At 37.1% G+C, this 12,426-nt stretch overlaps 1 protein-coding gene across 2 annotated transcripts; it reads right to left on the bottom strand.

The window, feature by feature from the left end:
- Positions 1-24: 24 nt before the first annotated feature.
- LOC105060248 (uncharacterized) lies at positions 25-10,570 on the bottom strand. 2 transcript variants are annotated; one of them, XM_010943867.4, is made up of 6 exons: positions 10,324-10,570; positions 5,070-6,044; positions 4,469-4,642; positions 1,564-1,706; positions 497-607; positions 25-401 (listed from the first exon to the last, which is right to left on the bottom strand). In XM_010943867.4, exons 1-6 carry the CDS (start codon positions 10,456-10,458, stop codon positions 338-340), a joined length of 1,602 nt encoding a protein of 533 aa, XP_010942169.1. In that variant the 5' UTR covers positions 10,459-10,570; the 3' UTR covers positions 25-337. The 2 variants fall into 2 exon arrangements, with proteins under 2 accessions (XP_010942169.1, XP_073103725.1); XM_073247624.1 differs by having other exon boundaries at positions 5,070-6,087; positions 10,324-10,464.
- Positions 10,571-12,426: the final 1,856 nt, after the last annotated feature.

The raw sequence follows: 12,426 nt of genomic DNA, 5'->3' as shown, positions 1-12,426 counted from the left end.
CAGTTGCATCACAGATAAGTTCAATGCCAGCAATAAAGTGCAAAGCATTATTTAAGGCCAGAATACTGGCTTAAACATCGGGTGACAGGAGCAGAGTTCCTATGAAATAGTTGGGACCACAATTCGTCAAATGTACCTTAGATTTCTGTGGCCAGCAACTGTAATCTGATCTTAGGAAGCACCAAACTTGCACAGTGTATCTGTGCATGCTCATGCAAGAACACTAAGCCATGGTAAGATAGGGGAGCTGAGGAGCATTTCTGGTGCTGGCAAAACATTTGCCGTCAAACATTTCAGATGGCTACACCATCAGTATATACACAGGTTTAAGGGATATTTACAAGTTTGAGGAGCTCTCAGCCATGCCCTCACAGACGTCTCCACGGCAGAGGGGGCACACCCTGCAAGATTCAGCAGTAAACAAATAATTTAAAGATTACAGTATTACATTGATAAGTTGATGCATCACAAAAAGAACGAGCAGATATGGCTATACCCATGTATTTCTTTAAGCCACTTATCAACACATGACATGTGATACTCATGGCGGCAGGGAAGGACTCTTATTTTATCTCCATCCTCGTACTCAGCCAAGCAGATGTAACATCTGCTCATGAGAAAGCAGAAAAATGTTTATACCAGCTAGTAACAAAAACATACATGTGCTGCTGTGCACACACCCCCACACAAAAGCATGCCCCATTTAGCCAGTCAGATAAGAAATTATGATGAACAAGTCATTCTGAAAACCAAAGATGTTTCAACCAAACTATCTACTTCAACAACAATAGAAATAGGTTATATCAGTTCAAATGAAATCCATTTAATCACACACAGGATAAGCAACTAAATGGTCAATAAAAGATGAACTCCAGGAAATACAGATAACAAATGTGCTTGACAACAAATAATTAGTGTATGCCTTCTTATTAGGGACATGACCTAATACTTAAAAGACAACTAAAAGGAGTGACTGAAGTATCTCCACACCAAAGATATTACACCATTTTACTAACATATGGCAGTACTAAGATATGACATTTCTAGTTAGTTGTTGGGTGCAATTTTTAGCAAGGTCTTGCCACTTGAACTTCCCATGCCACTCGTTACTTTCTTTTGTATGTTGTTTTTATCTTCAAACTGTATATCCATTGGTTTACAGAGAAAAAGGGAACTTCGACCAGAAAAGGCAAATGTAATCTCATGAAAATAACAGTAGCATGTCTGATTCTAATATTGACACTGTGACCGTTACTACAGCAGATTTCTCTAGCATCAGAGTCAATAAATTGATTTCACAAACAAAATCATAATATCAGACTAGTAAAATGTATCTCCTTAGGAGATAGATTACCCTAAAAGTTTTTCTTCTTCAATGCAATGAAATTTAAGTTGCATCATCTTCAAAAACTGCTGCTGCTTTTTTTTGGTACATAAAAACTGCTTCTTCATTAAACACTGATTAAACCTATCCAGTCTGAATAAGGCGATCAAATGCACGCCAACAAGCAGCTGAAAGTAAATAATTTCTATAAAAACAAAATGACATAGATTAAGACTTACTGTTCCACATCATCTCCACTTCCAGCTCCATCAAGCTTTTCATAATTCTTGGAGGGTAATGAATTAACGACAGATTCTGGTGCTGGAAGTGAAACCATAGAAAGTGAAAGTGACACTGGCTGGCGATGGATTTCATCCAAGACCTGCAGGGTAAGTAAGCATCATAAGATATTAAGAAAAATTACCCACACCAAACAATATGCCTCATGCAGTGTTTTCATTAAGGGTGGCAAGTTATGACCCAAGCCGCAACCATCTTGAGAAAACCAGGTTCAGGCTTGATATAAGGGTTCCAGTTGTAAATAGGCCAACCTGACTTGACTTGTTTAATAAATGGGCCAGATTCAGATTTAGAATCTTTTGTTCGACCCCTTTTGACCTGTTTAAGAGTTAGGATGGAACATGGTTCCAACCGACTTATTTCACCTACTTAAATAGTTTACGACCCATTTAAACCATTTAAAATTAACCTACTCAAGCCGATTTGACTTGTTTATTGAGTAGGTTATACAGGTTCAGTCAAGTTACATATTTAATAAAAAATGATTGGATCCAGTTTTAGATTTTTGACTCATTTAATAAATGGGTCATGCTCGAGCTAACATATTTCAGACCAAGATTTTCCAGATCGCTACCAGGGGCCGTATTGGCTGATATATACCAAGCCATTTCAGGGCATATTGAAAATAGGGAGAGGGAGGGGGAGAGGAAGAGAGAGAGGGGGGGAGGGGGGAGGTAGGGGGATGGCCAAGGGCTAAACCCTAGCCCTAACACAAGCAGAGCGAGAGAGAGATGCATGGGAGAGGCTTAATGAGAATGGCCGAGGGAGGTGCGAGTAGCATCGAATGAGTGAGGGTGGTTATAATCGAACCAGTGGGGGAGGTGGTCGAATAAAGGGCTGGGGGAGGAGTTTTATAACCAAACCAACCCGCTAAACTATTCTAAATTGCCATCAATTCCATTCGGTACAGACTGAACCGCACAGTTTAGGCCAGTTTTCAGCCATCACTGTTTCCGACCCAAACCCTATTGACCCAACTTGACAAATTTGCCACCCCTAGTTTTCATCCACAAAGATGGGTTTTGGAAATCATCATCAGCAGCAGCAATAGGAGCCCTTTTGCAAATCAACTACAATGTCGACACCTAGAAAGCCAACATAAGGCCCAATGCTTGCACATGCAGCTCAGTAAGATGAGGATCGAGCAAGCCAGACTGTGCATAAGTTGGACAAATTGGGTCAAGTAGTGTTTGAGTTAAGCATGTTGTGTAAGTCCCTTCCCCGGTTAAGAATGGACAGACCCTAAATTCTAACCTTGCTCTGAGGTTGAGAAGGGTAGATGCCAGTCGGCTGTTGTCTGCGGCAGATAATCGGGGAGGAAATAACTGGCAGATAGAAGAGGTGGTGGAAGATAGCACAGAAGGAAGGTGACAATACATTCTAGTCCATGTGATCATCTCCTCTCCACCACCTGCCTTCTTCCTTTGCCTTCCCTCCTCCCAAGCACCTCCTCCGCCTTCCTTTCCTCCTCTTTCCGCCTTGTACATGTACATATGTACATGTGTGTGTGTGTGTGTGTGTGTCTATATATATATATATATATATATATTCTGATTTATTTTTAGTTTTCTAGTTTTATATATTTTAACTAATTTTAACATTTTTATAATTAATTTTAATGCAAACCACCTAGTTCCTGCTTAGGCAAATGCATACATCCTCAATGCTGTATACCACAACCACATGCATACTATGGCCACAACCACATGCATACTATGGCCATGTGCAAGAACCTCGATGATGATTAAAACAGAGAAGCATGAGACTAAAGCACAGATAATTAATGAAAAACTTTTTAGGTATCTTTGATATGGTCATCACCTGAAGCATGCATGTCATTGACACAAGAATATAGTTTACTAACTTCATGCCAATTACATAATAACATTGTATGGTAAAACAAATAACAGAAAAGGGATTTTTTTTTTAAAAAAAAAAAAAAAAGAAAAGAACAAGAAAAAGTGATATATGCTGGAAAACCTCCACCTATTTTAAACATTAGCCCCCAACAAGGACCTCTGATCTTTTCAGTGATAATAACAGAAACAAATTGTAAATCAGTTGTATACCCATAAGACAACAAGAAAGAAAGAGATTAACAATTTGTAAGGCAAGCTAAGCAGAATATAATAAAAAAACTGCACAAGGTCCATGTTGATCATGGAAAACACCAAGTATAGCTGGTTCATGTTAGATGCAATGTCAGAAATAACTCATACATATATAATGCATGTATCTATATGATCCATATATAAGTATATTGAATACGTGACCAAGTTAACTTGCATCACAATTATGAAAATGCAAAAAGGATTCACATTTGCTAATTCCAATTTGACTGAAGAATGTAAAGCTTGAGAGAAAATAAGAATTTAACTCATATATTATTTAAGAAAACATCATAGAGATAGGATCTGTAAGTTAAACCACGATACTTTGACTACCAGAATTGTTTTGTAACTATCATAACAGGGTATAACTAGTTCACAAGAAAGTTCGTGTGAACAGTGATGCTCAATTGCACAGATATGCTCGACGATATCCCCTGCTGCTTCTTGCCCATCCTTTAGGTCAACTCAATAATTCAGCATCAAACTATCCAGTATCATCTCAAAGTCCAATAATATAGTGCAAAGATGTCATAATTTCTGGTAGCAATCCAGAAAAATAATATGATATATTCAACAACAGGACAATGAAACATAATGATGAGAAATCCACCAAGGTCAGAAGTTTCAACAAGAAGCAATATAAGATTAAATAGTCAGTCATAATACAGACTGGCCAAGCAAGAGGATGGCCAAATTAAATACAGAGTGAAACAATTAATATGAAGGGAGCTACCTCAAATAAGGCTTCAGCTAACATGACAATTCTTGAAATGCTTGCTCGAGTGCTTGACTCTTCAGTCATTAAGAGTGAATCACAAGAGCATGTACCATCTGGATGGAGCCCCGTCGGACAGAAGGAAGTTTGCCTATTGCTATCATCAAAACCAGCTCGAATTCGTTCTCTTATCTGCAGCAAGATACATATCAGGTGTCAGAAGAATTACCTGATGTGGCAGATCAAGTTCCACATAAAATGCAAGAAGAAATAACAATAAAAGACTTCGAGCTTCTTTGCTGCTTATCTTGTTTAGAAATTTTACATAATAAACCAAAGGCAGGTAAATGAGAAAAAAGTAAAGGCATCTTCACCAAGAATCAGGCTATGAAGGCATCTGGATATTCTGGCCTATATATGAGCATAAGATGGGAAAGACCAAACAGTAGCTATAACATCTGAATTTGTAAACAGCTGTAGGTTAAGTATGCATGATCTAAAAGACTTGATAATGTCTTGATGCGAGTACGCAATCTAAAGGGATGCATACACTTACCATGAGTAGCATTAATTACATGTGATGCACAACTTGAAGAAATAAAACTGGATAAAAGATCACCTCCGATCTAGAATGCCAACTTAGTCCACTTGGATGATAACGTCTCCGGCGCATATAGATGGAATCATCTTCAACCCCATTCCCGAAAATATCATCGCCAATGTCAAGTAGCCATCTGTCACGAGATCCTAGATCATCAATATCTTCAGCTGACAAAAATATTGATGGAGAGTCAATATTCCTAGAACTGCGTCTTGAGAAAGCATCCCAGAACAGTCTCCTACTATTCCTTCTTGCATCACTGCTACTTGCTTCCCCAGTACTACTGGATAAAGCATTGGAAGAGATGCTGACCACATCAACATGAAGCACAGTTCCATTTCTTTGTTCTCTTGACCTGTCAGAAGTAAGGAAAGCTGCACCAGCAGAGGTTATGTTTACAGTAGGTTCTTCACCCGACAAATTCCAAGTTGAAGAGGAACTGGAAGTAGAAGAGGGGCTAAGGATGTCTAGAACATTTGAAGGATTTTCAGTAGGTGAAATCCTGCTTGCAGGTGAATGTCCAGGTCCCGGATGAGGCATGCTATTAGAAAACCTCATTGGAGAAGTCTGTGAGCCACAATCACTTGGGTGATTATCTAGATCGATAGCTGGAGCTAATGTACTTTCCACATTTCTCAACAATGGTTCTAAATGTTCTGGTTTTCTAGAAGTGCTTGCTAGATCACAACTACATTCTGCATGAGTAACGTCTGGACCAGAACTTGCAGTTGGTAGAGAAGGAACAAGATCCTTACTCACAGATAGGCACTTCCCAGGATCACTGGTTTCACCATTTCCTATTTCTGTTGAGCGCTCCATAAGGTCACCATTACTGTTTTGACCAGATATCATTTGTTCAATTGTGGAGCTGGAAGAGTTGTTTGCTAAGGAGGTCAGAGGAGACTCCTTCACCAAGACCTGGAGATTATTAGCTAACACTGGTTCGTGAAGTGTGGATGACATCACTGACTTATCTGACTGCTGAATTTCCATCTGCAGATAAAGAATGTCATTCTGCATCTTCAGGTCATGTATCCTAAATCCCATTGTACAATATGAGGTAGCATCAAAAAACAGGAAGTAACTTTTTGCCAAGAACCATCATGAAGAGTAAGCAGCCAAAACATAGTTACAAAAAAAAAAGGGTTGTTGTGCATAGATGAGGTAAAAGGTACTCATAGCAATATTTGCATAAGTTTTCTCTACAAGGGCAAGCATTTTGAAAAAGAAAAATAATATACTAACGTTTTAGGTGCTCAGCACTTCCAGATCACACATTTTAATATCACATAGAAAATTTGACTTGAATATTGAATGAAAGAGGAAGCGTGGCTCCACCAGACAGGTATATAAATCATGCTTTGAGCTGACATCCCATATCTAAAATTGGGGTCAGTATTTTACAAAATTATCTTTATATGAAACCTACATTTTTCATCACACATAACCATGTTGATCTTTCAAATTCTGCTCTAACCACTTATACATCATAATTAATGGATTGAAACCGTCAAGCTGATCACATGAAATTATTGTCCACATTGGACAAAGAAAAGGAAGAATAATTATTGTTTTGGGCACCCTTGATGGATAATCAAATTGAGATGGTATAAGCATGCACTATGAAAATCATAGGGGGCTCCTTTGAGGGGTATAATCTATTCTAGAGGATGCAAGAAACAAGACAAAGAACCAAGCTTGTAATAACATCTAAGGTCTCCCTAAATAAACATGGTTTGTAAATGAGGATTCATAAATCTGAGCCCAAATAATTAGAACACGAATTGATGGTTATTATGGTTACAGTTGCAGTTTGCAATATGGGAAAAGTTAAAAGGAAAAAAAACATTGCTTCAACTTCCAAATGTGTTGTCTGACATGCCCCCATTCAAAAATCTGGGAACCTCCATTCAAGAGGAAGAGTTGCCAACTCATCCTATAAAAAATAATTCAAATATGAGATATACACAACATGAGATCTAGATCTGTGTCTAGTGCACTATTGGCCCTGAAGGCTGAAGCAGTAAATAGCAGAGGAGAATTTGCACAAAAAAAAGACTGGTTTTACTCTTGTGGCTCCTATATGTTTTTTTTTTTTACAAAAATAGGAGATTTTTTTGCCATCCAAGTGAATCTGCCCATGCTATTGGTCTAGTAGTCAAAGAGGGGAAAGAAAAAATTATGTCTAGAACAAGATTTGCGGACTCGGTATCGGAACTCGTGCCAGTTGCCGGCCGGTATAGTACCGTACCATACCGACAATAAAAAATTCAAAAAAAATATCATCCAACGGCCAAAAAAAAAGAAAAAAATCAAGCCAAACCAGACCGAACTAGTACCATACCACACCGTACCGGATCAAATCGCCCGATATCGGACGGTTTGAGCCGATACCGTATCGAACCGACCGGTTCGGTCCGATTCAGATCATTTTTTGAAAAATTAGTCTGAACCGAACCGGTTTCCCTCCAGTATGGTACAGTACGAGGTGTACCATCCGGTTCGGGCTGGTACAGAATACCATAGTCCAAAGGTTGCGCAAACAGTGTTTAGAAGTGGTGTAAGTTTTCTTATAATACTGAGCCTAAATATTGAAGTCATATTTTCAAAAATTTTGCAATAGATCTTCAAAATTTTTGTAACCTCTGTCATAAAAAATTGTGCAACATTAAGGAGGAAAAGAGAAGAAAGCTTTATTGATAACAGCATGGCAAGATCGTTAACTTTACATGCTACAAACTGCAAATGTCTTGGTTAAATCTGCCACCACAAATAAATTTACACAAAGCCTTTGCACATGCAATACTACAAGAAAAGGCCAGCAGATTTACTGTTTCCTGTTATTTTTACTCTTCAATTATAAGGCTACCCCTATTCTTCTCTTACATATACAGTCTTCATCTGACAGCTGAACTGCTTAAGAGATAAAAATAAAAATAGAAAGAGCCAGCAGATTTGCCGCATCTTATTATTTTTACTCTTCAATCGTACGGCTACCCAAATTCTTCTCTTACACACATTAACAGGCTTCACATGATAGCTGAACTGCTTAAAAGATGAAAATAAGAACACAAACAACACGCACGCATGCACCAACGCACGCACGCACACGGATACGTGCCCGCATGTGTGCACACACACACACATATATATGTGGAACCTTCCCTTTTTCACTCTTCTTTTAAATTAAAAGTATATTCCCATGATGAAAATATCAGACCACCATAACTGCTTAATTTCATTAGTTGGAAACCTTGTGAAAATATAAAGCAGTATGAGACCAATATATTCCTGATGCAATCACATCTTCTTAGCTTGTCTTCCACCTACCAAACCAATGCCAAAGAAGGCCCCGAAATCCAACAAATAGTAAAAATGGCAAAGTTCACATAAGATCTGTAAGCTGACTATGCGATACAATACTGGCTTGCATCCAACTAAGGGTTAGACCAGGATGACAGCAGCCTTCCTCAGCATGCTAGGTAGCACACATGTCAATAGATGTCCTTCCTTGGTCACATTCATTTCAAAAAGAGTTTGGTGCTATGAGTCTACAGCCACTGCATCAGATCCATACAACCGAATAAATGCAGTGTGCATCAGGTTGTGACACATCAGTCATGGTGTCAGCTTATGATTTTGATGTCAGTCATCCATGCATCCAACCATCATTCAATATAAAGTTAGCCAAAACCGACCATGCAGCAAAGTGCGAAGATTTTTTGATTTCTTTCGAGCTGCACTAAGGCTTCAAAAGCCCGTATGAGTTCAAGGGTTAACGTAGGTTGACCCTCTCTGCATTTAGAAGTTGAAGAACTGAATAAAAGTTGAGGTCCTTTTGTGAGTATCCATGGTTCTTGTTTTAGTGTAGTAATAACACCATAAAACCTTACTATCAAACCTTTTAGCCACAAGAGAAGCCCTAGTGCTAAATCCAACTGTACAATGAACCAAACCCTCATATTTTCCATGTCAAATTCTTCAAGACACGAAAATAGGATAGAAAGATGAAGGACTAAGTAATTTCTTCAGGTGATCATTCTGGTTTTCTATATTTAGGAGAAATAAGTTACTTCCCTTGCTTTAGATTGGCTTACTTTTGAACTCCTTGCCTTATTCAAAAACTCAAATAAGATTGTGTCTGCAAGGGTCATGCTAGAGATCTTGTAATATCAATAGGAATCTCATAAAAGATTCTGTGATTTTTTACTCCTAGAATCCTAGTCTCCTGGTGCTTTTGATATGGTATGTTTAACATTATTTACAACCCTTCACCTAACTAGCTATCATTGATAGAGGCACAGCAAAAAAAAAAAAAGATTGTGGCAAGACTCTGGGTGGTTTAATTTTCTTATTTTGCTTCTGCAACAAATATAGCTCTGACAGGCTTATGCTATAGAAAGAATGATTATCTTCTAACAGTCATCAAGCTTGTTTGAGATAAAAAATGGTGCTAGTGAGCCCATTACATAACAACCCAAAGTTATCGTGTTGTCCACCCCCCCGCACACCACCCCTCCCCCCCCCCCAACTTTGCCAAGACACTTCTCTCAAATCACCAGATTTTTCTTTTAGTTGTCATAAATTTCAGCCATTATTCATTGTCTTATTCAAAATCGTTCAAGAATGTTTTCAGATTATAAGAGCAACAAGACAATGATTAATAAACGTATTGACCAAAGCATTGACACAAATACTTACAAAGAGGAGGTGCAAAACAAAAGCATCCTTCTAAGACACAACCTAGAAACTACTACATCCTTTTATATGCATACAATGTCAAGCAATCCCATAATAAAGAGCAAGATAAAAAGCTAATAATCATCTAAATGACAACATATTCAATGTTCTAAACATAATCCAACAGTTAGAGGGAGAAATTTCTTTTTAACAAGCCATGGAATACTTATTGACCAACAAAGTAAATCGAAATTCGTAATAAAGAAAAGGACAATATTAAAAATTTCAAGAACAAGAATCTGAACCTAAAATTCCATGCAACTACCACACAACATATATAAACAAAATTAAAAGTCATAAACAGAAACGGAGAGGAAAAAAAGAACACCCATCTCCACAAAAATCACGAAAGAAGCACGAAAAAAAAATATAAAGCAATAATCCCCTTTCCAGCACTGACCCTTCTTTTAAAAATCAAAGAATCAAATCATCCAGCATAAAAATTAAACGGATAGCCAAGAAACGAAAGAATCAAACAAGAAAACAGCAAGGACATCTAAAAATTCTTTCAATTTTTAGCCGGAACTGAGACCTCGGCAGCAGCGGAGGAGGAGGCGGAGGAGGCGCCGCCGCCGCCGCAGAGGAAGGAGGCGAGACTGAGCCTCCCCCGGCTTTCCGCCCGTGGGCCCGGCGGAGCCGGCTTTAATCGACTGCTCCCAGAACCCATTTTCTCGATAAGTCGGAGGAGAAGAAAGAAAGGAGGGAGAGAAGAAGGGACAGGAAGGGGGGTAGAAGGCCGGAGTGGCAGCGAAGCGAGGAAAGCGACCACCAAATAATTTCGCCCCTTTCGATTCTTTCTTCCTTTTTAGAGATCGAATCCAACCACGTATGTCCGAAGCGCGGGCGAAGATAGCGTGGTGGGTGCAAGGGACGTCGACCTCCGGTGACCAGATTCGACTGCGATGCTTGACTCGTGGCCCAACGTATACGTGCCGGGCTTGAAGGGTGGTGGTCGTCATCATCGTCGCTTTCCTCGCAGTCGTCGGGTTCGGTCGGTGCACGGTATCATCTGGCCAAGATTGGGGCCTGGTACAAAGTAATGACTCCCCCAACGTTAGTTTAGGGTGGCAATCGGGCCGGATTCATCGGAAATGAATCACATCAAATATAAATTGAATCAAAAAATTTTTAATTTAAATTCAATTTATCTATCAAATAGATCAAATATTATAATTTAAATTTAATATATTTGATAAATAAATAATTCGATTCAATCTGTTTAACATATTTATTAAATAGATAATATGTTAATCCAATTTGATCCGCTCTATTTAGCTTGTTTAATAAATAAATAATTTATTAGTCCAACCCGATTTATCCTATTTACTCTATTTAAAATAAAATCTATTAACCTAACTCAATCCAACCTATTTAATACATCAAATAGTTTTTAAAAAAATTAAATATAAAAAAAAATATAATAAATTTCTGGATGGCATTTATATTCAAAAAATATTTACATTCAATCTTTTTTAGAGAGATTACAATTTACATTCAGAAAGTAAATATTAAAAATATTTTAAAAATCTTATATAGCATTTACATTCAAGATTAGACATGGTAAATAAAATTCAGTATACTAGCTCAAAAAGCATACTAATTTATATCACAATAAATAAAAAATATAATACAATAAATTTTATAATAATATGCCAATATATCTGGCAACATACAAAACTTCAGAAGTCAAACCATAATTCTCTGAATATTTTTTGATCCTAAAACAAAGCACTGCTAGAGAGTCCATATCCCACTAGCTTATTTTATATAGATGGCTAAAATAAAATTATATTTTATAAATACACATACTTGAAAATTAATTCTATCATGAAATAAGATTCAAATTATAACCACCATCATAACTCTATAAATCTATTGATAGCATCCATAGTCAAATAAAAAAGAGTTTCAAATTATGACAATATCCATATTCAAATAAAAGGCAAAAAAAAAAGTTTCAAATAAAATGTAACATAACAAAATATATCCAACAAATATGAGCGACACAATACAAAAAAGTATTCATAACCATGAATCATTTCATTATGATTTACGGGTTGGCATCAATATTAGCCGAGCATTGAGTTGATTGAAATATATACCTTTCCTTCAAAATACCTAATTTTGAGTGTAAATCAAGGCTTCGGCAATATCCAGTTTAAGTGTGCTATGAAACTTATCAAGTATCAAAAGCAACTATAGAAATTGAAATACTTAAAATATTATGTGTCATAAGAGAGAGTTGAAGATATCAAAATGGATTGGTTTTTCAAAAAAAAATCAAGGATATCCAAATTACACTTCCTATCAACTCTAGACTCATCCAAATATAATTCCGATTGAGACTTTTATGCAGTAATTATAAAATCAAAGCTTTCAAAGGTATCAAAATCTTACATTATTAAAAAAATAAAATAAGTTATGTATCAAAACAATATCATATACAAGAACAATAAATTTATTTTGATAATTAAAAAAAATATTTTATCTTAAAGGTATCTATTTTTCTATATGGATTAGAAGTCTCACATGAAGTATCACTCTCCATTGCTCCGTGACTTGATTTGCTAATTGTTAGAGCTTTATAAGAAGAAACCATACATTGATTAAAAGGAGCAAATATACTTCTAGTAAC

Source organism: Elaeis guineensis, chromosome 1 (genome assembly GCF_000442705.2).
Source record: "Elaeis guineensis isolate ETL-2024a chromosome 1, EG11, whole genome shotgun sequence".
In the NCBI taxonomy this organism is placed as follows: Eukaryota; Viridiplantae; Streptophyta; class Magnoliopsida; order Arecales; family Arecaceae; genus Elaeis; species Elaeis guineensis.
Note: the sequence above shows the minus strand (reverse complement) of the source record. Positions and strands in the feature narration are given on the sequence as shown.